The 26,290-nt window shown below is 37.0% G+C and overlaps 2 protein-coding genes across 3 annotated transcripts; one reads left to right on the top strand and one right to left on the bottom strand.

Moving 5' to 3' along the window:
* The first annotated feature begins 1,153 nt into the window (after positions 1-1,153).
* On the top strand, positions 1,154-14,736 carry LOC145572702 (uncharacterized). Its single transcript, XM_081631677.1, has 6 exons — positions 1,154-1,784; positions 12,131-12,286; positions 12,372-12,500; positions 12,646-12,885; positions 13,247-13,411; positions 13,956-14,736. The coding sequence occupies exons 1-6, from the start codon at positions 1,473-1,475 to the stop codon at positions 14,460-14,462; spliced, it is 1,509 nt and encodes a 502-aa protein (XP_081487803.1). The 5' UTR covers positions 1,154-1,472; the 3' UTR covers positions 14,463-14,736.
* Positions 14,737-15,910: 1,174 nt separating this feature from the next.
* On the bottom strand, positions 15,911-24,844 carry LOC145570681 (uncharacterized). 2 transcript variants are annotated; one of them, XM_081629838.1, is made up of 9 exons: positions 24,371-24,844; positions 23,583-24,259; positions 22,973-23,049; positions 22,716-22,884; positions 20,898-20,986; positions 20,612-20,776; positions 20,450-20,527; positions 19,378-19,481; positions 15,911-16,317 (listed from the first exon to the last, which is right to left on the bottom strand). In XM_081629838.1, the coding sequence occupies exons 2-9, from the start codon at positions 24,211-24,213 to the stop codon at positions 16,212-16,214; spliced, it is 1,419 nt and encodes a 472-aa protein (XP_081485964.1). In that variant the 5' UTR covers positions 24,214-24,259; positions 24,371-24,844; the 3' UTR covers positions 15,911-16,211. The 2 variants fall into 2 exon arrangements, with proteins under 2 accessions (XP_081485964.1, XP_081485965.1); XM_081629839.1 differs by having other exon boundaries at positions 23,583-24,253.
* Positions 24,845-26,290: the final 1,446 nt, after the last annotated feature.

The raw sequence follows: 26,290 nt of genomic DNA, 5'->3' as shown, positions 1-26,290 counted from the left end.
GAGCTACCAATGTAAGTTGGCAACCTAGGATATTTGTCATGTCCTTCAACAACCTTAAAAGATAACTTCATTCTGAAGCATATTCATCATTCTTGCTCAATGTTTCGGCTAAAAGACACCTCTGATTTGTCCATATTCAGTTTCTGACCAGAAGCCACCTCATAAGTAGAAAGGATTCCCAACACATTCTCAACCTCCTCCTCCGTTGCCCTCACAAACAACAGACTATCATCTGCGAAAAAGAGATGAGAAATAGGATTAACATGTCTGCCAATTTTAATCCCATGAATGAATTTCCTCTTCTCTGCATCCCTAAGCAATGACGACAATCCTTCCGCGCACATAATAAAGAAGAAAGGGGATAGAGGATCCCCCTCCCAGAGCCCCTGGCTAGGCTTAAAACTTCTCGACGGTTGCCCATTCACAAGAACCTCAAAATCTGCAAAGCTAACACATTTCATTACCAAACTCACAAAAGTTTCCGACAAGCCTAATTTAATCATCATTTTCTGCAACTTGAATATTATATGTGATCAAACACCCCAAAACAAATTCACTCTGCGACTCATAGATAATGAACAGAAGAACTAGCTTCAATTTATTGGCTAGAACTTTGGTGACAATTTTATACAAAACATTACATAAACTAACAGACCTATAATCAACAAGAGACTCACATTCTTTCTTTTTCAAAATTTAAACAATATGAGTCTGATTAATAACACCTATATCACCATTATTGTTCAAAATATCAAGCACTTTCCCAATCACATCCACACCTACAACACCGCAAAATTTCTAAAAAAAGATTGCAGACATACCATCGGGCCCAGGGGCTTTTGTTGGATGCATTTGAAAAAGTGCTATGCGCACCTCCTTAGCATTAAAAGGGGTTGCCACTTTGCTACATTGTTGCTCATTTACGATTGTTTTCACCTTCTCAATGACAGGGTCCGGCTCAACAAAACTATATTCAACTAAATATAAAACTTACCTAAAAAAATGTAATAATTAAAAATAAATTTTTTTAAAAAAATATACGTATCAACTAAAAAATCAGGGGCAAATAATACACGGAGTAAAATGAAGAGAGTAGTACTTTTGTATAGAGTTACGGAACAAAGAAACGTGTTGATACAAAAAGGAGGTGTATGGCAGGGATGTATGTAAGGAAGGGGAAAATGGGGTTGACTCTGGCAAAAAAAAAGCACCGGAAAAATAGTAGTCCCGGGGTTGATTTTCTTGTATGTTGCTTGTCTGGGCAGTTTGTTACAACTTACAACCTGGATTTGGCAACTCAATCACAACTTTATCATGATCAATTTAACCGCTTTCTTCTTCTTCTTTTGGCGGCCATTGTTGTTGAGCCATTGAATTATTTGATCTGGGTTTCCTCTTCATTTCCAGATTATTGAGTGATTCATTCATATGTTTAGGGTTGTTTGATTTGATCGATTATCTGGAATTCAGAAATGGCGTATAGAAGGAGAGCTGGGGGTATAAGCAAGTCTACCACTTTCAAGGAATACCCAGAAGAAGAATTTGATCATGATCATAACAATAGAACCAATTCTTTTAAATTGAAAAAAGATAAAGATGATGATGATGATTCTGCTGGATCCTTGGCTGCCAGAGCCACCCGAGCCTCCGCTGCGCATCGCGATTCTTCCGGCTATGGTTCTGCTTATGCGTCTCCCTCCGCTGCCGCTGCCGCCACCGCTGAACCTCCTCCTTCTCTCTCTCTTCGTAATTCTCAACAATTCCGATCCATTTCCTTTTCAAAGGTACTCTTTTTCCTTCTTGGATTTTTTTGCTTTACCATTCTTTGTCTTGTAATTCTCAATTAAAAGTTGGTTTATGCTTTCCTTCCTATAAGGGATACTGGATGAACCTGTTACTCTTGTTATTGAATTCGACTTTTTTCGCAATTCCCAATTTGTTTGTCCTGTAATTCCCAATTAAAAGTTTATGCTTCTTTTTAATGCCAAGCATTCCATTTGCATTTTTATATATAATTTGATTGAATGTAGCAAGAACAAAGATATCAACAATCTAGCTTTGTTTGATGTCATATCGAGCTTTAATGAGCAACAATACAACACATTTATATGCAGGTTGTCTTACAATTTTACTTGACAGCACACCACCAAAACACTTACCAACTGCTAGACACCATGCCTTTCGCCTATCATTATTCGACCAACTTTTTAACAATTGATAAAACCAACAGCTAAACACACTACATGACAAACTTGACCTAGGAAGAATCACATGACACCCAAGTTCTGCGACTTGATTTTGTGGGTTGCTGCTGATGCAATTGTCTGTGGCCATTGCCTTCATTACTTGATCTGCATACCACTTTCTACTTTCATTATTCCCCCTCAAGCTCTCCCAGCTTGGACAAAAGCTTGTTATTTTGATTGGTGGCAAACACTTAGTGAATATGTTTCTTAACTAATTAGATGAAGGATCATAACTGGGAGTAATACAACCATCTGCTGTTTCATCCCTAAACAAGTGACGATTAATGTCTGCATGCTTTGTCTTCGTATCATCAATCGACCTTGATCTTTTGAGAAGGGTTCGAGTAAGAAAATACTTGTAGAGACTCAAAAGATGTTGTACTATGCTTGAGTGTGGTGGAGGCCCGAGTTGGGTATAAAGGTGAAAGAGTAATTGAACCTCCGGTAAAGCCAATGATTAAAGGCCTCTGGGCGCAACACTCTGAACCTATTCTCAAATTGTAAATAGGTAGGATGAAGCAGCTGTTTTGTTGAGTCGTGCCACGGAATTGAGAGCTCTAAGTGGGCCAAATTTGGTAAGAAGAATTGGCGATGCGGGATGAACCGGAAGCCAGGTTATAGTGCCGAACTACGCACTAACCTAGATTCCACAATGGCGCAAGGTGTGGGTGAGGGGGACAATTTGGGAATGACCATTTGAATAGTCTATTCAAGGGAATATGACTGTTTAATTAAAATAAAGCATTGCAATAGTCCATGTGGAGGTGAACATAACGTGATTTTACTCGTTGCTCCAAATTCAAAGTAAAGAAATTCAGCCAAACGTGGGTAAACAATAAGAGAAACTATGTCTCTCTTAAGGTAAGCAAATGCCTCGTCGCCTAATTAATGATGCCATGAATGGATTAATAGGATTCTTGTTGTCCATGATTGCCTTGTGTTGATGAAGGAGTGTGTAAGTTGTGAATGGGTAAATTGACAGTTAAAAAGCAAAGTGGATGATTACAACCACCTAAATGGACTAAAAAGATGTCTTGTGGTCTATAGAAAACACCCACACCAGTTTTCTTTTCGGGTCCAACTGATAAAAATTTTCCAAAATTGAAGGCTATAATCCATGTTTTCAAGATAATTTTGGAATTTTTTTTTTCTAAAATTGAAATGAAGGCAATGGGGTCTCCTAGAGATCACAAAAGTTGGCATGGAATCATAACATGCCTACCAATAGGTCAATAAAGTCCTGAGAATGAGTTTGATTCATGTATGTGGCTATTTTGGAATTATGTTGCATTGGTAGTGAAGAGATGGTTATTTATATAACCAACTTGGCATTCTAAGGTCCTATTAATGTCTATAGAGTCCGTCTTCATTGGTGTTGTGATTATAACCATCTTTTTTTTTTTTTTTTTTTTGGGAGGATACATAGATACACATGGTAGCAAATTTATCAGCAGTTCTACTTGGATTACTAGCTATAGCTAAGCATCCATAAGCTTTTAAGTTATTATATAAGGTACAGCTTTGTGCTGTACTTCATAAGGTATTTACTCTTCCAGCTTCTCCAGTATTGGAATTTGGAATCCCATTTGTTATGTATATTGCATCCGGAGTACAATCTACCAAAATCTGAGTGGGAGCTTTGATATTAATTTGAGTGCCTTGCTCATTTCAATATTCTTTATTTGCATCCTTTCTTCTTTTCCATTCTGTTAAAGCCTGTTAACACAGGTAGTTTGATGTTGAGTTTCTTTCTAAGTGCTGCAAGATCCCATGATCTTTACTTGTATTGTGTCTTCTGCATCTGAACAAAGGATTTTATGGCATTTCAGGCATCTGATTTCTTCTTTAGTTAGTATGATTATCCACTAGAGTGAGGAAATATCTATGATTACGCTACTCGTATATGGACCCCAAATCTATGTGAATCAATTTTGCATCTCTTGATTTGCTTTTTGCATAAGCCAGTTTGACAAAATTGACATAAGGACAGGTCATGCACACATCATTCTCTCCCTTGATCTCTGTCTACGTTCTTTTGATTTTCTTCGTTGAAGCATAACCTATCATGAAGTGACATAGAGTTAATTCTTGAGTGGTTCAACCATCAACATTGGTCACCATGCATGATACATTATGGCATTAAGCTTCACATCTGTGGTCCTTTTACTCCCTTATTTACTCCACAAAAGTTTTTTTCTGACTTTTCTCTGAGTTTCTGCTTAATGATGCCTAGTGGCTCATTGATTAGAGGCCATGCACAACTCTTCTTATTATACATATGATTTGTGTGTGTGTGTGTGGTAATCTTCAATACCAATGAAGATAAAAGAGTCCATAAACCTTAACACCCCTGGATGCGAGGTTGGTTATTATTTAAACCATCTCTTGTAGCTTTTCACTACCAATGCAACATAATTCCAAAAAAGAAATTCTCTTAGTAACACTCTATTTTTAATTTCTCTTCGCTAAATTGCAAAAACCCTTATTATTGGTAATCGTGAATTTTTTATATTAAGTTTACCATAATATTAATGATAGATTTTAGGAAAAATTAGAAATAATAATCCCAACTTTCATCAATTTTGCTACAATAATCCCAACTTTGGATTATTCTGGAATAATATTCCAAACTTTGGGGGTTCCTTTTTTTTCTTCAATCCCTAACCGCTCAACAAAAGTCAATTTGGTCCAATTTTTTTTTTTTTTTTAAAAAAAAAAAAGAAAAGAAAAAGAAAAAACCCAGCCAACCTCCCCTCCCCCACCGTCCCACCCTAACCTCCACCACCACTGCCCATCCACCACCCCTCCCCTCGCCGGAACGCCGCGTCTCCCCCACCCCTTGCGTCGCCGTTTCCCCCCTCCCCTCCCATTCCCCTACGCAACCATCGAAACCCCAAAATCGCAGCCACAAAACCCACAATCACAGCCACGAATCTCCAAAATTGCAGCCACTAGCCACGAAAACGGAGGTTTCAGGGGAGGTTTAGGTGTTTTTGAGAGTAGGGGAGGGGTTCTAAGGGAGGTTCATGACCAGCCGACGCGTACAAGTGGTCGGGGTCAATTGAGAGGAGAGAGAAAATGAAAAGGGGTTTTGTGGCCAAGGCCAATTAGTCGGCGGAAGGAGGGGAAATGGTTGGCGATGGTGGCGAGAGGTTTTCTAGGGGAAAATCGGTGCATTTGGGCGGCCCGACGGCGCCATGGGGTGGCTGGCGTTTTCTGATTTTTTTTAATTTTGTTTTTTTTATATTTTTTTAACCAATTAATTTGTGACACGTGTCACTTTAACCAAAAAATAAATAAATTAACCCATTCAATTGGTAACCAGTATATGGGATTGTAGAAAAAGAAGACCCCCAAAGTTCGGATTATTCCAATATAATTTAAAGTTGGGATTATTCTACCAAAATTAATGAAAGTTGGAATTATTATTTCTAATTTTTCCTAGAATTTAATTAAATATTTAACCATATATATTTTTTTTTAATATTAAATGATTTTAGAAATAACTTTTTATTTAAAAAAGTCACCCCCTTCCCCAGCCACCACCCCTCTCCCATCCCATCCCTCGTCGATGCGCTGGCCTCCCCCACCTTTCTCTTTCTTCCATGGTTCTTGCAAATTCTTAACCTTCCTAATTTCTTCAACTTCCTCACTCCATATCTTTCCTCAAACCGCCATGAAAACTCAAATCTAAGCTCAGATCTTTGCAGATTCTACATTGGGAAGGCATGGCATTTGGTTTCCATTCTTTTATTACTCAGTTGTTCGATTTTCTCCTGAAGAACTTTCTGACGCTAGGGTTTTTGAGGGTGGGGGATGGGCGGTTGGGGGGTTCGGGGGGAAAGGGGGGTTTCTAGGGATTTTGGGGGGGGGGGGAAGTAGGATTCGGGGATAGGCTGGTCTCCATTGGGCGCCAACGTTTGGGGACGGGGGTGGCGTCGGCAGAGGGGACGGGAGCTAGGGTTCAGACCGGCTCGGGATTGCTGATGGAGATGGTGGGGTATGCCACTTTGGTACTCGGAGGGGGACAACCGGACAAGCGATGATGTGGTGAGTTTGGATGGAAAGGACATGATCATGAGTGAATGCTTTAAATATCATCATCCAGAAAAATGGTGACATTGATCAAGACGTGACCACAGGTTATGTCGGGGTGGCTTAAATGAACAGCGGCCACGGGAGTGTTATGTAACCAAAGCATTCTCTTACAGTTAAAAGGAAAATTTTACATGATTGCCATAAGACAAGTGTTGCTTTATGGTATCAAATGTTGGGCTATTAAGAAGGAGCACATTAAAAGATAGAGGTTATGGAAATGTGCATGTTGAACTTGAAAACAAAATCGGTCAGGTTCTTCCCGTGAACTCCACGACACCTCGGTAAGCCATTTCAGTGTTTAGAACTGTCCACTTTGCCTTTTAACAGTGAATATGGTTGTTTTAGTATACGCCTTAATGTGAAAGACTGATGGTCAAATAGGATTCAAAACAACATTACATGACTCCATAATGTGTCCTATACGATTCCATTAGTTTTCAACTCCGGGTCCTAAAACCTCTGAAATTGATCCGATCTTGTATTACAACATTCAATTTGGCTTCCAGAGAACATATTTGGAACCGACAAGATAATGCATTGAGGTGCTTCTCGTGACCCAAAGGGCCTTGAAAGTCCTACTTTGTGCTTAAAACCATCTCATTGATGCCTTTGTCTACCCTTAATCATGTCTTTTGATGTCTTGGCCTTTTCTTTGCCTTTGCTTTGGCCCGAAGACAAGACAAGACACTAACCTCAACACAACCTTAAAATAGGTGCTTTATAAATGAGGTGTTTTTATGCCTTGTCCTAGTGTACGTCTTGTGCCCATACCACACGCCTAAAACATGGTCGTCCCTTACTGGAGATGCATCATCCAACGGCCTAACTTAGGTGTTGTGCCTTGGCCAATTCTAAACTTACGTTTACTAACACCAAAGGTGCATCGCTACCCTTGTTTAGCAAAATATGGTGTTTTTACAGAAGAGGGTTGAGAGAGAAGGACGGATCTAAGCAATATAGAACTGAATCTCACTAGATCAATCTGATTGTTTTGCATGAGCTTGATTCACCTTGGGTCACTTATGGTTCCAAACCAGCTTATGTGATCCTAGACTCCTAGAGAGACACCCACGCATTCACTTTAATGTTTAAAAATTCTCTCAAAAACTGGCACGAAGGAGAAGATTATAATAGCCTTTCAATTTTGGACAAATTTCAACTTTTTGAATCAGGAAGGAAACAAGTCGGGGTGCTTCCCACAGACCCTAAGACATCTCGAGGCTCCAAATTGGTGGTTGGAGTTTATCACTTTGCCTTTAAACCACCAATTTACCCTTTTACAATCCACGCCTCCTTTTCATTAACTCTAGGCCACCGTGAGACTATGCATGACTGACTAGTGGTCATATATACTTCCAAATAATATTATGACTCCAAGATGCATCTTCTACTGTCACGAGAATTTTCGACACTTGGTCCTAAAACTCCTAAAATTGGTCCAAAATTATGGATTATATCTTTTAGTTTTTTTTTAAAAAAATTTTAGACTTTTCTGGACCTGAAATGAAAAGTGGTTAGGGTGCTTCCTATGGACTCCACAACACCTCAGAAGGCCGTTTGGATTGTTTGAACCATCGAATTTGTCTTTAAACCATCAATTTAGTCATTGATGTACATGTTTCTCTTAATCAAATCAAGGCCACCACGGGTCTTTATGTGACCGACTAATATTTTATATGGCTCTAAATAACATTGTATGAAACCTGGATGCATCCCTTACAATCTCAAGGATTTAGATACCAGGTCCTGAAACATCTAGTCCAAAGCGTGAAGCCTCTGACTTCCGACAATTTTGGACTTTGTTGGACTTGAAAACAAAATTAGTCGGGTTTTTTCCGTGAACTCCACAACACCTCGTGAAGCCTTTTCAAAGTTTGGAACTGTCCACTTTGCCTTTTAACCGTCAATATGGTTGTTTTAGTATACATTTCTTTTCATTGGCTATAGGCCTTCAAAACGCCTTAATGTGAAAGACTAATGGTCAAATAGGATTCAAAACAACATTATATGAGCCCATAATTTGTCCTATATTGTATTATAACGTTCAATTTTCAAGATAATGCATTAAGGTGCTTCTCGTGACTTAAAGGGCCTTAACAGTCCTACTTTGTGCCTAAAACCATCTCATTCATGCCTTGGTCCACCCTTAATCATGTCTTAACATGTTTTGCCTTATCTTGGCTTTTTCCTTGCCTTTGATTTGGCCCTAAGGCAAGCCAAAACACTAACCTCCACAGCAAAATATAGGTGCTTTATGGATGAGGTGTTTTTATGCCTTGTCCTTGTGTACGTTTTGTGCCCATGCCACACACCTACAACATGGTCGTACCTTGGCTGAGAATGTGAGATGCATCATCCAACACCGTAACACATAGGCGTCGTGCCTTGGCCCAATCCCATACTTAGCATTTACTAGCACCAAAGGTGCATCACTACCCTTGTTTAGCAAAATATGGTGTTTTTATAAAAGGGGGAGAGAGAGGGATGAATCAAAGCAATATAAGGTTGAATCTCAGTGTATCAGTCCAATTGTTTTGCATGAGCTTGATTCATCTTAGGTCACTTATGGTTTCAAACCAGCTTACGTGACCCAAGAGAGACACCCACACATCCACTCTAATGTTTGAAAATTCTCCCAATAATTGGCACGAAAGTGTTGATTATAATAGCCTTTGTTTTAGACAATTTTCAACTTTTTGGATCAGGAAAGGAAACAAGTCGGGGTGCTTCCCATAGACCCCAAGACATCTCAGGACTCCATATTGGTGGTTGGAGTTGTTCACTTTGCCTTTAAACCGCCAGTTTATCCTTTTACAAGCCACGCTTCCTTTTCATTAACTCTAGGCCACCATGAGACTTTACATGACTGACTAGTGGTCATATATAGTTCCAAACAATATTATATGACTTCGAGATGTGTCCCATATGTCACGAGAACTTTTGAACTGTGTCCTAAAACCTCTAAAATTGGTCACAAATATGGATTATAACCTTTGGTTTTTTTTTAACCCGGATTGAAAAGTGGTTGGGGGTGCTTCTTATAGACTCCACTACACCTTAGGAGGCCGCTTGGATTGTTGGAATTAGGGGTGGCAATTGCTCAGTGAGGATTCGGGTGAATTTCGGGTTGTGATTAAAAACTATCAAAATAGCGTAAAACTTAATATTATTACGAAATATGAAATTTGGGTCGAATTGGGTCGAATTCGGGTTGTTTTGGTTCGGTTTGGGTTGGGTTCGCGTTACTCTCAGTAACTTCGGGTCGGGTTATCATGTCGGGTCAGGGATTGCCAACCCTAGTTTGAACCATCCAATTTGTCTTTAAACCGTCAATTTAGTCATTTATGTACATGTCTATCTTAATCAACTCAAGACCACCACGGGTCTTTATGTGATCGACTAATATTATATATGGTTCTAAGTAACATTATATGACCCCTAGATGTATCCCTTACAATCTCAAGGATTTCGATACTAGGTCCCGAAACATCTGGTCCAAAGCATGAAGCCTTCTGTTTTGGACTTTGTGAGACTTGAAAACAAAATTGGTCGGGTTCTTCTTGTGAATTCCACGACACCTCGGCCCTCGGGAAGCCATTTCAATGTTTGAAACTGTCCAATTTGCCTTTTAACGGTTAATATGGTTGTTTTAGTATACGTCTCTTTTCATTGGCTATAGGCCACCAAAACGCCTTAATGTGAAAGACTGATGGTTAAACAGGATTCAAAATAACATTATATGACCCCATGATGTGTCCTATACGATTCCATTAGCTTTCAACTCCGGGTCCTAAAACCTCTTAAATTGATCCGGTCTTGTATTATAACGTTCAATTTGGCTTCCAGAGAACATATTTGGAACCGACAAGATAATGCATTGAGGTGCTTCTTTTGACCCTAAGGGCCTTGAGAGTCTGAGAACTAACAAAAACAAGGTAGATACATCTACTTTGTGCCTAAAACCATTTCATTCATTTCTTAGTCCACCCTTAATCATGTCTTAAGATGTCTTGCCTTGTCTTGGCCTTTTCTTTGGCCCTGAGGCAAGCCAAGACACTAACCTCAACTGCAAAAAATAGGTGCTTTATGAATGAGGTGTTTTTATGCCTTGTCCTTATATACGTCTTGTGCCCATGCCACACGCCTACAACTTGCCTTGTCCTTGGCTGAGATGCATCATCCAACACCCTAACACTTAGGCGTTGTGCCTTGGCCCAATCCCATACTTAGCCTTTTCCAACACCAAAGGCGCATCGCTACCCTCCTTTAGCAAAATATGGTGTTTTAGAGAAGAGGGTGGAGGGAGAGGGACGAATCAAAGCAATATAGGGCTGATTCTCAGTGGATCATTCCAATTGTTTTGCTTGAGCTTGATTCACCTTGACCTTGTGCACTGGCAACTAATTTGCTTCCACCTCTGCCTGTTTTGCTTCCTCTATTCCACCCACCGTTTCCACCATCTCTAGAGTTGCTGAACTGCTCTTCCACCGTTTCTACTGGTGGAAGAGTTGATATCATAAGAATAGGACTTCTTTAAAATCCATGCGCATTATCTAAACTGATATAGCTTATGTTCCTCCTGCTGCTTGGCTAGAGCATCTACAAATGCACTTGTATCACTGGTGAATGGAGGTAGAGTGTTTAGGTCCTCCTGTTCCTCTCACAATCTTCTTAACTTGGTGTTGTATTCAGTTATGGTTTTTCTTTTGTCGCTTTGTTTCAAACATAGCCTTGCTGAGTCTATATTTCCTGGATCCATTGGCGACTGTGTATCTCTAGTTCTCTACTGTAGTAGTTTCCATATGTCAGCACAAGAGCTCACATACATAATAGACTTCTTAATGATATCACTCACATTTGTAATAATTTAGGAATAACCTTAATATTGCATGTATCCCATGCTTCATTTTTCACAGAACCTGTTGCGTCTTTTTTTATTGTCCCTGTAAGTAGGTGTCCTTGCAATTTCTCAACAGATACACTATTGCTTCCATTACTGAATGCAGGAGCAGAACTAGTTGTATCTGTGGTCATTTTTTTCCTTGACATACACAACTAAATATGGAGAACTAAATACTCAGAAAACTTCTATGCTAAAGATTTAAGCTTTAAAATTTTGCGAAAAGAGAATTACACATACATCGAATGCTTGAAAGTTATAGAGAGGTCGAGCTATGTCGAACTTGAGCCCTGATTTCGTAAAGATTCAATATATTTGTACTTATAAATAGGAAAATGATAAACATAGCCCTAAGGGCTATGTATAAGAAGCTCAAAAAAGAAATTTTAAGGATAGATTAACATTAATTACATCGATCTGCGCGTGACCTTGTCATGAATTCCCAACTTAATTCCATTTTGGGAAATATATTTAATACTTATACATAACCCTAAGGGCTACATATATCATTACCCTTATAAATAATCTGATTGATTGAATGTTGCAATAACAAAAAATTTCAGCAACCCAACTTTTATTTCCTCTCAAGCGCTAATGAGAAATAATACAATGCATTTATATGGTGGCTTCCTTACTTGACTGCACATCACTAAAACACCAATCAACTGCTAGAAACTGGATGATTTTACCAGCTTTCTGACATTAGACAAAAATTGATGCTAAAGACAATGCATGACAAACTTGACAGCTACATACTAGGAAAAATCACATGACACGAAGTTCTGCTACTTGATTTTGTGGGCAGCTGGTGCAATTATCTGTGGCCATAGACTTCATTACTTGAATTGCATAACCAATTGTTACTTTCATTGTTGTTATATTGTAGGGATCTGAGAGCAGTTCAGTGAAAGACTCAGAAGACCCTAAAGATGGATTTTGGGGTATCTTAGCCAGGAAGGCCAAATCAATTCTTGATGAAGAGGATAAGCAATTTCAGTCTTCTACTAAGATTAAGTCACAACTTCATGATGAAGATAATCAGGTCTTCTGCTTCTACCGTATTTTTCTTTCTGTCCTACGGAGTACTAGAATTTTCTAATTTAACCTTTTTTTCTTTATCTTTACAGTTTTACCAATCCCATCATCAATCTTCACAGACTGGCTCAAAGACTGATAATGCTCGATTGAGGAAGCGCATTGATGCCATTACTTCTTCCCTTAATAATCTTGGTGATACCCTTGGCAATGCTTTTGAGGTTGTTCGCCTATTGCCTCACTTTCTGGCTTTACTATTTTCTCCCTCTGCTTGTCATCTGTCTTTAGTTTTTTTTTATTTATTTATTTTTTTTATTTTTTATTTTTATTTTTATTTTTTTATTATTATTATTATTCGCTTTGCAGGAAGGTCGTACAATCATGGAGCACAAGACTGCTGATATTATTCAAGAAACTCGCAGTAGGACAGCTGATTTCATCCAAGAAACACGCAAACTCCAACTTCGTAGAAGAGGAGGCACTACTTCAGATACTCCTGATCAGGCAACTGTTGTGCACAACACTTCATGGCAGCGACCAGTTCTTCAGCCTGTGCAGACAAGCTCACTAACCAATCAAGAAACGCAACTCAAGGCTTCTCGCGACGTAAGGTGCCAAATATGTAATAGTGTATTGCTAGTTATTGCAGGAACAATGAAACACAACTAGAGATAGTGTTGCCCTTTCTGAAGCTCCTTGCTTAGTTTTATTTCTCATCATAGTTTTTGTCTTTAATTGAAACTTAAAACACTTCACAGTTGGTTCATTTTAATCAATTTGAAGAAAAAATGAAGAGGGTGAGTAAGCAGTAGGTAGTGTGATCTGAAGAAGGTTCAGTCTTGCAGGACAATTCTTTTCACTTATGGCCTTGTGCTGGTCCACTATTGTACTTAGTGGAACTAGGTTTATCTACATCCTACCATCTTTTTGGTAAAGAGCATCACTTTATATTCTATTTGGTTTACAGGTTGCAATGGCTACTGCTGCCAAAGCAAAAGTTCTTCTGCGGGAGCTTAAAACCGTGAAAGCTGATTTAGCCTTTGCAAAGGAGCGTTGTGCACAACTAGAAGAAGAAAATAAGAGACTTCGAGAGAGTCGAGAGAAAGGAGACAACCCTGCTGATGATGATCTGGTATGCCTCACTTAGTGTTTCATTGAGAATTTTCAGTAAGATCATTTAGCTTTTAACCTGCTTGGTATAAGGTCATATAAAAATGGTAATTACTAATGAGTAATATTATATAGAATAATTTATGTGTATTACATATTTACATCTACACTCTCAAGTACATGGATTACCTTAGTTTTTTGTTTTTTTTTTTTTAAACTGCCATTCATTACCATCTCTTTAGATGGTAATCAGTAGAAATGAAAATCAATGTAGAAAAAACATGTTTTGAACAAGCACGTCTCTTTAGATGGTACTCGTTACCATCTCTTTAGATGGTAGTCATTCACATGAAATTTTCCTTGACAATTTAGTTACTCACTACCATTTTCTCAACCTATGACCTTGTTCTGAACAAACACATTAGTATTCTTACATTTTCCCATCTATGTGAAAGCATGCATTTATAGTTTAAACAATGCTCATAGCATGTTCGATGAGATTCATCACTTCTATTATTTTGCCTGACATTGTAATAATCAAAATTCTTATGCTTCTTTATTATCAGATACGTCTACAGCTGGAAACTCTTTTAGCTGAGAAGGCTCGTCTGGCTCATGAAAACTCTGTATATGCACGGGAAAATCGGTTTCTCAGAGAGATTGTTGAATATCACCAACTGACAATGCAAGATGTTGTCTATTTGGATGAAGGTGCTGAAGAAGTCACAGAAGTTTACCCATTCTCTATTGATGAGGCCAAGGTGCTGTCGAGTACCCCAACATCACCAATATCCCCAAGTTTTCTTCCAGAAGTTTCCTCCCTCAACTTTCCAGAGGAACACACAAAGGAAGTTCCTAAAGAGGTATCTGACATCACTTCATCATTACTCATATCTCCATCTTCACCTCCTAAGATTTGCCCTACCAGCTACTCACCCGAAAGGACAGAATCCTTAGAAGTTCCAACTTCACAGTTAGTGGTGTCTGATGGGGAAATAAAAGTTTCCTGTTATGGTGAACCACAAATTGCTACAGATGAAGCTCTCCACAGACCTCCGGCTTCATCTCCTTAACAATAAACTGCCCTGTTCTGTGACCTTATGGATGCCTTTGGTAGCCAATAGGCCATAGATATTGCACTTGCTGCTATTTTTGCCCCCTAGTCCCCTACCCCTTTTTTTCTTTCATTTATTCTTGATCAATTCTTTTGGGAGGTATTGCCTGGGTCAACAATTTCCCACTTTGTTAAATAATGTATCTAATCTTATTTTGGCTTATATAATGCTCTCCAACATGGCTAGAACTCTTCAGTATTTGTAAGGGAGAAGTTCAAAAGATTGATTATAATTTTGCACAGCTTGTTTAAAGCTTTCTCGGTTTCTCCCGTCTCCTCGAGTTGAATGGAAACTAAACCCCTCAGACATTTTTGGTATTTTTATCGTGTTTTTTGTATTTAATGGAAGCAACTTTTTTGACAATTTCCTCGAGTAATTGGTACAATTGTACATCTAATAGCAAAAATGGTGCATCGTTGTTATAACATTATCTTCGGCAACTTGAAAAAACTTGCTTGACCTTTTAAGGAGAGGTTGTAAGAAAACAAGCAGACTTGCTTAACTCTATTTAATGAAATTGGTGTGTTGATTCATTGATGTGCATCAGTGCATGTAGCTTAACTCTATTTACTTACCGGTGGAGAATATAAGCCTAATGTTAATTTAGCAAGTTAAGCTACATGCACAATTTTATGAAACCATAGTCTAAAAACCATTGCTAAAACTTAAAAGTAGAGCGAAAAAACAGTGGAAAATTTAATTTGCAACATTTTGATTTCGTAGGATAGTGATATGCTCCCTCTATCCCTTACATTTTGCCCCATTGCATATTTTTGGGTTAAAATTTTAAAACTTTGACCCTAAATTCTCATCGATCTATAAGTAATAATTTATTCATGTGAAATCTTGTTGAAATCTTGTTGAAATCATCTCATTATATATTTTATAAGATATATATGTTTAAAGATGCGCTTTAAAGACCATGAAAAGTCAAATGAGGCAAAAATAAGGGACAGAGGAAGTATTGAGTTACGTTTCTTTCAAAAAATGTTGCCACATACGGAGTAGTACATTACAAAGCATCACTTTCCAATCACAATTACACAATACTGTATTTAATATAATTCCTTTTTACACATTATTGCAAATATTCCCGTATCTACATCCATTTTCAGTATTTTCTGTACTCATGCAAGTCATGCCTGTCTATGTGCATATACCACAATGTCAAGCATTAAACAATAAACACCTAGATGTCAGAATAGCAAAGCCAGTTTAGTCTGCACTACACTATCTGCAAGACTGCAAAGAGTCAGTGCATACCTTGAACAGAAAGGCTCCAGTATTTCACCAAATAATAAGGATTGTCATATTGCCAATTCATGTTAAACCACTGAAGAAAATCAATGAAGAGGTAACTTTTCAGCAACAAAGGTAACTAAACAGCAACAAAGTGACAGAGAGGATGCACAATAATGTTTCCTTCAGAAAACTTCCATTACTGGAGATTGCACAGTTGTATACAATGTTTTAATGTACGCGTTCTCTATAAATTTACGAGCTAACTTAGTTACAAGTAGATGTTTTTAATACAACATATAAACAAAGACCCTGTCGAGTTATGTGTCAATCAGTGGCTTAGATTCCTGTAGCCAACCACCAGCAGAGCAGCTTAAATGCAGTTTCATTGGTTCTGAATGAATCATGAAAGTGGTTGACAATTGGCTTTTCAACAAAGCAAGGATTCAAGGAAGAAAAACTCCTTGCTCAGAATAACTGGAAAAACAGACTAGTTGATCCATCACCAAATGATTTAAGATCTGCAGGCTTCACCAAAGCCCTACATAGAGGACATGTTCTCTCCCTCTCAAACCTGAAAAAGGAACCAGATTAAAAAAATTTAAAAAAAAATTAAAAAACTTGCACATCCACTGAACATTTCACTAGTGAATTATACTCCGCAAAATTATAAAAGTTTTCTCCTTTCTTTAATGCCCCCACCCCCTCCCTCCTCAGCAAGTATGTATCAGAGTAATAGCATATCAACCAAAGAATATAATGGAAGATCAAGCCAATTGAGAAGTCTAAGAGGTCAACAAAACCTCAGTCTCTAGCTAGCCAAGTTTTTTTGAACAAACTACTACCAAAAGGCCAGTAGAAAAGGCATAAATTAAAAATGGGATGATCAGCAATGAAGTAGATATAATAGCGAAGAACACATAAACACCCATTGTTTATAAATAGAAGTTAGCTTTTCTTCATTATTTTAAACATCAGCTCAAGAAACACACACGCACACACACCCAACCCCACACCCACCCACCCCCACCCCCACACAAACGCACCCACACAAACACACACCAAACACACGCACACACACACACACACACACACACACACACACACACACACTTTAAGATGCTCAAACACCCAGATATTATACCCTTCCCTTAGGGCCTGTCATGATTTATTGAACTGAGTTGAACTGATTGGAGCTGAACTAAACTGAATTGAAATAAATTGTTTATGAGATAAGGAAATTAGGAAATGAACTGAACTCAACTCAACTGATTGGAGCTGAAATTAAGCGGAAGAGAACGAGCCCTTAGCCCCTTACATGGAAAAGAAAAAGAAAAAAAAAAGTATATATTATACATTATGCAAATGTTATTTGCTAAAATGTTGTACGTTTCCCATCACATTGGTCGAGCACTTAAGCTCCATATCAATTGCTAAAATAATTTCCATATGCTATAATATAAAAACTGATAAAGTATACTTCCTCTGTTCCACAAATATTGCAACAAGGATGAAATTTCGCATCCCAAAACACATTATATATGCTAAATATCTATAATTATATAAGAGTAAAAATTATAAAAAGTTGATACTGTGAAAGTATTTTACAAGACGAATCTAACAAGACCTCACATAAATATATTTTTACTTTACGTATAAATCATAATATGTGGTCAAACAAGCGTGATGAATAGTGTAAAGTCGGAAGTATATATTGATGGAACGAAACACTATGCTATAAGATATCAACATAGCTCATAGGATTTCCCGAAAATAAACGTTATTGAAGCATAGGGATTAACATTGGTAAACAAATATGAGTGAAATTGAGCTTTTTGGAAAAAAGAATGGTTTGACAAGAGTCACAAATTAAATTACTACCAATATACACACAAAACCAAAAGATCAAGGGGAAAGAACAGAATTTAAATGACGATATTGTTGAAATCAAATTCATCTACACCGGTAAAGTGAAATTAACTTAGCGGTTGTTATCTTCATCTAAAGAAGATATAATCTACTACTCCCTCCATCTCATAATACAATGTCTCTTTTCCTGTTTGGGTAAACCAAAATACAATGCCTCTTTCTATTTAAAGGTTGTACCTTTTGACATTATTACCCTCTTTTTAATAAGTTGTCATCTTTTTTTTTTCTTCTTTATTGTACTTTTTATATCAATTTCCAACACTTTCTCTCTATATCTCTTCAATTACTCCTAATTACTTTTTCTTTCTCTCTATCTCTCTAACCCAGTGTTTGAAAAAGCGCGCCTAAGACGCGCAGGCGCAAGGCGATCAGGGTGAGCACTTATTTTAGTCTAGGCGAGGCGTTTTGGGTTAAGCGCCCGAGGCGCACTTCAGCCAAAAATTTTTAACTGCCCATTTAGTGCGCCTCACTTCAAAGAGGCGCACTACCTAGGCGCAGCAGAACCCCTCTCGCTTTCGTGCGCCTTGAGCTTTTTTATACATTGCTCTAACCCCACAAGCACATATGTATTTCTAATCATTAGTTTTAAGGAATTTACAACTTTCTTAATTCCCGCTTAAAAACCCAAAGAGGCATTGTATTATGAGACGGAGAGAGTAGTAATAAGCTTATACCAAAAAAAAAAGTCCTGCTCTATAAAAATCAGTTTATTAATCAAAATCACTACTAATAAATAAAAATCAACTTTTTAAATCAAACCAAGTTTCAGTTAGTAATAAAAAGTTTAATCAGCATAGATCATGTCACTTCGGTAAAAATCAGGAGTCAAGAACAAGAATATAGACCTGAAATTTTAAAGGTGAAAAGGGTACGACCTTAATGTCCTAACCAATGATGAATTAAAAGATTTCAAAGTCCTTGTGAAAAAAAATTGGTCACCTATAGGCATCCTTGTTTCTGTTTGTCAGACAGAATCCTCAAAAGTTAACAGCAAGCCTGTTCTGCATTTGCAGTTTTATTACTTCTGTTGCAACTTGAAAAGATAACAAGTCCAGCCATTGAGGCCATCTACAAAGTAAGAAACCTACTCTAGTATGTTGAATTTAATCTTCTATAGGTGCCTCTACGATTTCCCAAAAAACAAAAGGAGCAGATCAGTATGACATTTGTTACTGTCAAAATACTCACATAATAGTTTTATGTTATCATGTATACAGCATTGAAGACCTTTATAGCTACAATACTGCTAAAATCTCAACTAACAATGAAACCTTAATCATAAGAACTGAAGGTCAGAGTCACAAACAAGTAAAAACCCAAGGCCAAGTCAAAAACAAAACTCATATCTGTCTGTATATTACTCCCTCCGTTTTTAAATACTTGCTCCATTTCTATTTTTTACACTATTCATTTGTGCTACTTTGACTAACGTTTGTGATTTAAAAATGAGAAAAAAATATAGTCTTCTGGGTACTTGTTAGAATCATCTCAATGAATAGATTATTAATTTTCAATTGTTAGAATTTATACTTATTGATAATTAAAGATATTATTGATCAATAATTAGCATCGGCATACGTGCCCAAGAGAATGGAGCAAGTATTTAAAAACGGAGGGAGTACTTCGTATTGACTTATTGTGAATACATAAATCCAAAAGAACAAAGGCAAAAGTACAGTAAAAACAGTTGATGATAAAAACTCACCACTCTGACACACAATCTTCACAAAAAATGTGTTTACAACGGAGTAGGATTGGAGCATGCATCTTCTCCTGACAAATAGCACACATATCTCCAGCAGCAGTGACCTACAGTGGAAGAATGCCAGTCAAAAATGCAAGGTCAAATATTCAACAAAAAGCAATCCTCTCACACATCACCTTTTATTACAGTCCAGGTTTAGTTCACAACTTCACAAGGGTTGAGATGAGATATGTCAAAGTAGTTAATCATGTACAATTATATTTGTTACATGGACTTGGGTACCCATGCCCGACACGGGTATGTGTCCAAGCGTCCGACTCGGCTACTTTGTGAAAAAAAATCCATGGTTTTGAACCAAAAGTGAAGTGTCCAAGTGTCATTCCTATGTCCGAGTGTCCAGGGTCCGAAGCTTATACATCATGATATATTACAACTTTACAAGATAAATTAAGAGAATTAGATTTACACGGGGAAGCACTTCCTTAGAAGTTAAATAGGAAGCTTTTTTATTGTCAGACACAATTCCTTCAAGCAAGTTCCACTTCCATAAAATAAAGTTTACAATACAATTTGCACATCTAACTTCTCACATCCGGCAAACATCATACAGATATACCCTCCATTACAGCCTTCCTTATAACCTGAATTTTTAAGATTTGCATATACAAGCCTAGCATAAAGCAGGCAAAGGGGCGCCAACTAGCCCAACAGACACAATCAACAGGGCTTTCATTCTGTCCCCCAGCCCTCTCTTTAAAAAAGATATATTGTTGAATGTAGATGTAGAGATCAATACGAGTATCTAAACCAGAAACATTGCCAAAAAAAACCGTTTATGGTGTATAAAGACAAGGGAACATGATCTTTGGAGAAGATTATTTGTGGTGACCAAGGAGTCTTAAAATTGCTAGATAAATAACAGATACTGGTTCAATTTCAATTTATATGGTCAGTAAGGGCTAAGAAGATAAAACTTCTGTGAAGAAATGCAATATTGCCAATCCTGTGGAGCATATGGTTGGAAAGATATGGTATATATGCAGTTTCTTTTGAAAATAGACAGCTGAATTACCTGCTCTGAAGTTGCATAAGCTCCATAGTGGATCTCTTTACGCGACAATGCCTTCACTGACGCAAAGAATGATTGCACCTGTAAGTCAGCAAAAAAAAATGCATGAGAGACACTCCAAGGACAACTTCAAGCACATAGAAAGCATTGCAACAGAAGACAGACCTTTTCAACAACAGAAGTGAGCTTAAAAGTCAAATATAACCCAGTCATTAGAGATGAAAAGAGGCTTCCATATTCCTTGTTTAGGAAGAACCTATACCAAACTGGAGTTGGCAACAATGCACGATACAGTAGCAAAAGATACTCAACCAAAGTCAGCATTTGCCCCTGGAAAGAAAGTAAATAGCAATCAGAAACCTAGATGCAGCACATATAAAAGAATGCATATAAAGCTACTTAAAACCTTTTATCTGTGAAAGACCTTAAACAAGTATAAGTGACATCCCACCTGCCTACGGTAATTTCTTCCTCTGCTGTTTTTGTAATATATGAGTAGAATGCACTTGGCGATCATAGCTGCCTGGCGGACCAGGGTGTCTGAAAGAATAAAATGCACATTAATCAGAACTCAATCAATCAATCAAAGCCTAAATCAGAACTCACAAGTTCAAAAATGCCACCAAAACCAATAACACATAACTAAAACCAGAAGATACATTAGGCCAGCCAAAAGGGGCCCCCTTGCCAAGTCAATTCTATTTTGCTTTCATCAAAAAGTTTGTGACAGTGTATCTAAATCCATCAATATGTGCACTTGAACCAAGTTGTGGTTCTTGGCTCAATCAAATCACTATGGCGCACAACCAAGAGTGATCAAGTTGGCATATCAAACCCAAAGAAGTTAACTGTCAATAATTAGCAGATCAATACAGAGGAGAGGAACAACAACTCAAGAAAATTCAGATATAGGGTTTGAGTAGAAAATCCTAAATCTCTTAAATTAAAACCAATTTTGTTGCAATATTAGGGCTCTTGTAGAAGTAGACAAAAAAATTGGTGTGACCATTATCATTTAGCTGATCGCCTCATTGGTATAATAATCTCTGGAAATGCTAAGACTTGATCATAAAGCTGCTCCTGTCACAACTCTGTTTGATTATATTCTTCTCTTCTATTTCTCCTCTTTTAATTTTAAGAAAGATATATTATCTCCACTCTTAAAATATCTTTATGCTTTCAGTTTTAGTATGTTCCTAGAGGTTCTTTACTTTATTCAATTTCTAGCAAACCTCATTAACTACCTTACCCCCTTACCCCCCAATATTTACACAATTTCACCCAGCCTCTTACGTTCTTCACCTTTTTACACCAATGATCAATCTACCTTTTTACACTTATCCACATAGGTCTTAAACTCCCTCACCACACCAACATCTCTCTCAGACACACACTGCCTTAACTTGTGTACAAACGATTACCGTAAATAACTTTTGGGAATGAAAATAAAATAAATGGCAGCAAATAGTTCTCTGACAGATTGTTATATATTCAAGTAAGATATTGTTGTGTTGAAGGTATATATAAAAGTGAGCCTTCTTATTCATCATCATTTCTTCCTTAATATCATACATTGGAAACTACTAGCCACCCATGTTAATAAAATTACCACAAATTACAATCTTAACAAGTGTATCGATATCATACAATACACCTTAAGAGCCACAGCAAATATAACCAAGGTAATTGCTTTCCCACACTAGGTCCACATACTGGGAACTAATGAAAACTGCGTAAAATTAACATATAACAATTGTAACTCTACAAAGTTGCTTCTTGGGAGACAACAAAGCTTTAAGCAACCAACATCACTTGGATGTAAGGCACTTGCAAAAATCAATCCTTCAGGAACAATTTTAACAGAAATTAACATATTATTCATCAATGGCCTCCAGAAAACTACCAAATTACAGGCTTTAGGCAGCCAAAATCATTAAATATCACAGATCATCAATCAAGACGCATGTTGCTAACATATGCACTGAAAGAACATGAACAAAATTACAAACCGATCACAATCTCAAGGTAAGTTGTCTTTCAGACAAGAGTTACCTAATCCATTAAGCATATCACTGTTTCAAATTTACAAATAAAGTGTAATACAAGTATAATAAAAACATACACTTTTAACACATTTAAACAAAATAAAACCCTAATTAGCATTTTTTTTATACTTTGTATGTTAATGGCATTAAAGGCATCATCAATAACTATTCTTCTAAGTTTCACATTATTAAAGATGCAGGAACAAATAAGGGTTAGAACACACCATTGACCATGATGATAAAAACAGCATGCCAGAAGGGAGGTATCTCTTTTGGAGGTACCATAATCAATGGATAGAGAAGGTCATCATTTCTGTACCACCAGTAAACACCGGCAACATGAAGTGTGAACAAAATACAGATGCCAACCAGAATGGGAATCTTCCTCTCTCCCTGTATCAGCAAGAATTAATGTCATATATAACATTTAGTAGCAAGCATAACCCAGGCATGTCAACATATAACAAAAAAATTCAATTACCTTAAGAGCAGTTTGTTTACGCAGGATGTCATTAGACTTGAACATAAAAACAGCAATCCAAATTGTAACAAAAAAACCTGCATTCCACACAAAAGTTGAGCAACATACATCAATATACAAAATGCAAGCAGCACAAACCTTTCAAGCACAAAGCACTGTAACAAACAGCATATTCAACCAAATATTCCTTCCATTTAACATTCATGAAGAAAAAGAGTAATTTAGATAAGAGTTACAAAGATCTAGACAAACAAAGAGGTACTATAAACAAACACTGACATTAGACATTGTAATCAAGAAAGCTATCGTTGAAACTAAGTTATCTAGGAAACTGACTAATATGATAATGCTGACCACAGCACTAAGTCACTATAACCATCGTACTATTCACAAGTAGAGAGAGTTTGAGTGTGCCAGTACAAAGCACAAAGGACGACCAAAAAAAAAAAAAGAGCATGATAAACCATCTTATGCATAAAACACAATGCATTTGCATTCTTGAACGGCTTTCTGCCCAAATTAGGAGTATGCTAAGTGAAAACAATAATAAACATTAATTTATGAAAAGACTGGTAGTTGTATTTGGAGCAAGAAAGGGAAAAGATGATACCTTGCAGATGTTGGCGGATAAAGACAACGAGTAGAAGCAACGAAAAAGGAAGAACCTGCTCGATCCATCGGGCAGCCTGTTGAATGTCATACCTCTGATAAGTAGCATCCCGACTGTTAGCAGCATCAGCGGCTTCAGCATCCGTAGAGGAGGCAGAGAACTGAGTGTCAGCAGCCCTGGAGGAGTCCTCTTGGGCATCCAACACGGTGGAAGAAACAGGCACGGAAAAAGGCTGATCAGTAGGGCATGGTTGATGTTGAACCCCTGTAGAGGTGGTAGTAGAGGGGTCAACTCGGTCATGATCGTGTTCAGAGGCACCAATAATCCTAATGGAGACTTCACCGCCATTAGACGAAGAATCATGAATATGGGGAGAGGAGGTGGCAGGGATGAGAGAATCGGATTCGTGGGTGGCGGTGGAGCGGGGACGTAACAGACCGGAATACTCTAATAGAGCAGAGACTGGGGAACGTATGAAATTAGAAGCAGACAAATGCAGCCTATAACGTCTAGAATTGGAATTAGCGGAGCTTCCTCTTTCCCTATCTCTATCTCTATCTCTATCTCTATCTCTATCTCTATCTCTACCTCTATCTCTGTGTCCGTCAGAACTTCCAGCAGTTGCTTCCATTCTTGCCGATGATCCTCGAACCCGAACCCTAACCCTAACCCTAACCCTAAACAGCAACCACAGAAAATTACAATTGAAATCAGAATAAAAATACAAAATTGCAATTGTAATAAATAAAAAGAAAGAAAAGGGGGAATGAAGAAGAAGAAGAAGAAACCTGCGGTAGGGAAACTCCGTTGGGCGACTGAAAAGAAAGAGGGATCGTCGTTGACAATTCAATTCCGAAATCCAGCAAAATCACAATTTACAATTCATTATTGGGAATACCAAAATCAGATAATTAATGAATTGAAATTGAAATTCATTGGAAATGAAAGAAATGGAGAGGTAGTTGTTCTAGGGTTGATAGAGAAACTGGGAAGAAAAAGAGAAAAATGAAAACAAAATCAGAATGGATCGACTGAATTGAGTTTGATAATGGTTCGTAAGATAAGAATAAGGGAGAAAACAAGTCAAGAAAGAAGAGGAGAGAGAATAAATTGGAAATGGAAAAATGAACAAGAAAAGCAGCTTCGACTCTCTTTCTTTCGAGATGGAAGATGAACAATTTCAATTACAATCACTCAATTTATTTACCCACGATAATAATACTACTAGCTATTAAAATCTCTGAATTCTAATTTGCATTTTATTTTCTCTTTTAATATTTACAATCTCCGTTTATATATCTCGCCGCTAATCTGCGGACCAAATCCAATCAGGACTGCGCAATCTTAAATGTTGGTCAACTTAAGCCACTACTATATTTATTCCTCCTCTTTTTTTTTCTTTTTTTTTTTATTCAATTTTATTCATTTCACAATTTCAATTGTCAAACTCCTCAAAGCAACCAACCTCCCCGTTCCAATTTCGACTAGACAAACTTTTAAATAAATCAGATGTACAATAAAATATTGTACAAACTGTTATAAAGTTATTCTAAATTCAACAAAAGTTACTCTAATATGAATAAAAGTTATCCTAACATAAATAAAAGTTATGAACTATTTATGCTTTATTGATACGAATAAAAAGTTACCCAAAAATTGCAAAATTAACCCTAAATTTGATAAAAGTGACTCCCGATGTACAGTAAATTATTGAACACCGGATGTATACAAAAGTTACTCTTTCGACTAACACTTTACTTTCGTAGTTTAGTAGGCCAATTGACCATATTGGTATAAAAATTAGCACTTTAGTGACATATTGGTATATAAATTAGCACTAGCGACAAATTGGTATAAAAATTAACAAACAATGACAAATTGGTATAAAAGTTAACAAGATGTGACATTTAACCCTTTTTTTCTTGCCGAATTAAGAGCTTAATTAGTATTTTATTGTTAATTTTTGAAAAAAATTTCGTTGTTAATACTCATTATTAATGACAAATAATTATCTCCTCCATGCCCATGCACGTTTAATAATCAAGAGTTGGGAAAAATTTTATTTATATATAATATTGAATATTGCAAAAAAAATTGAAAGCTCAATGTAATCTCAGACTATATAATCAAAGGTTAGTCTTATAATTTTTCTAGATTATTTCCTATGCTTAATCTTAATTAATCCTCTATATTCTCATATTTCCTCCCCTTTTTCCTTCTTTTTTTAATTCTTTTGATTTTTTTTTTCACTTTTAATAATGTTTAAAAAATATTAAATGAATCTTTGAAGCAAAAAAAAGTACAGAAAAACAATAGAATAAAGTTACAAGAATAAGAACAAATCATGTGTACAATATGCATTTATTATTCTGGTTAGAATAAGGGTTACATGTCGTCACTCGTTAACTTTTACACCAATGTGTCGTCATTTGTTAACTTTTATACCAATATGTCGCCACTTGGTTAACTTTTATACCAATCTGTCGCCACTTGTTAACTTTTATACCGATATGTCGCCGAAGATAATTTTTTTACCAGTATGTCACAAGGGTGCAAATTTTTATACCAATATGGTCAGTTGGCCTAGTTTTGTATTACTATAAGGGGGCATTTGGTTTGCGGAATATAAATATGAGGTATGGATTTAGAATTACTAAAGCCCATATCATATGTTTGGTTGTCAAAAGTATGAATTTAAAACACATATC

Source organism: Chenopodium album, chromosome 12 (assembly GCF_948465745.1).
Source record: "Chenopodium album chromosome 12, dcCheAlbu1.1, whole genome shotgun sequence".
In the NCBI taxonomy this organism is placed as follows: Eukaryota; Viridiplantae; Streptophyta; class Magnoliopsida; order Caryophyllales; family Amaranthaceae; genus Chenopodium; species Chenopodium album.
This window is presented reverse-complemented; position numbering and strand designations above follow the sequence as displayed.

Bases quoted from the DNA above. Each gene is read 5' to 3' on its own strand.
- LOC145572702 (XM_081631677.1), top strand. From the start codon at position 1,473: ATGGCGTATAGAAGGAGAGCTGGGGGTATAAGCAAGTCTACCACTTTC. The intron at 12,287-12,371 runs GTCTTCTGCTTC...TTATCTTTACAG, and splicing joins TTCATGATGAAGATAATCAG to TTTTACCAATCCCATCATCA. The intron at 13,412-13,955 runs GTATGCCTCACT...CTTTATTATCAG, and splicing joins ACCCTGCTGATGATGATCTG to ATACGTCTACAGCTGGAAAC.
- LOC145570681 (XM_081629838.1), bottom strand. From the start codon at position 24,213: ATGGAAGCAACTGCTGGAAGTTCTGACGGACACAGAGATAGAGGTAGA. The intron at 20,987-22,715 runs GTGTGTTCTAAC...TTATTCTTTCAG, and splicing joins TTTTATCATCATGGTCAATG to ACACCCTGGTCCGCCAGGCA. The intron at 19,482-20,449 runs GTAATTCAGCTG...CTTCCACTGTAG, and splicing joins CTTATGCAACTTCAGAGCAG to GTCACTGCTGCTGGAGATAT.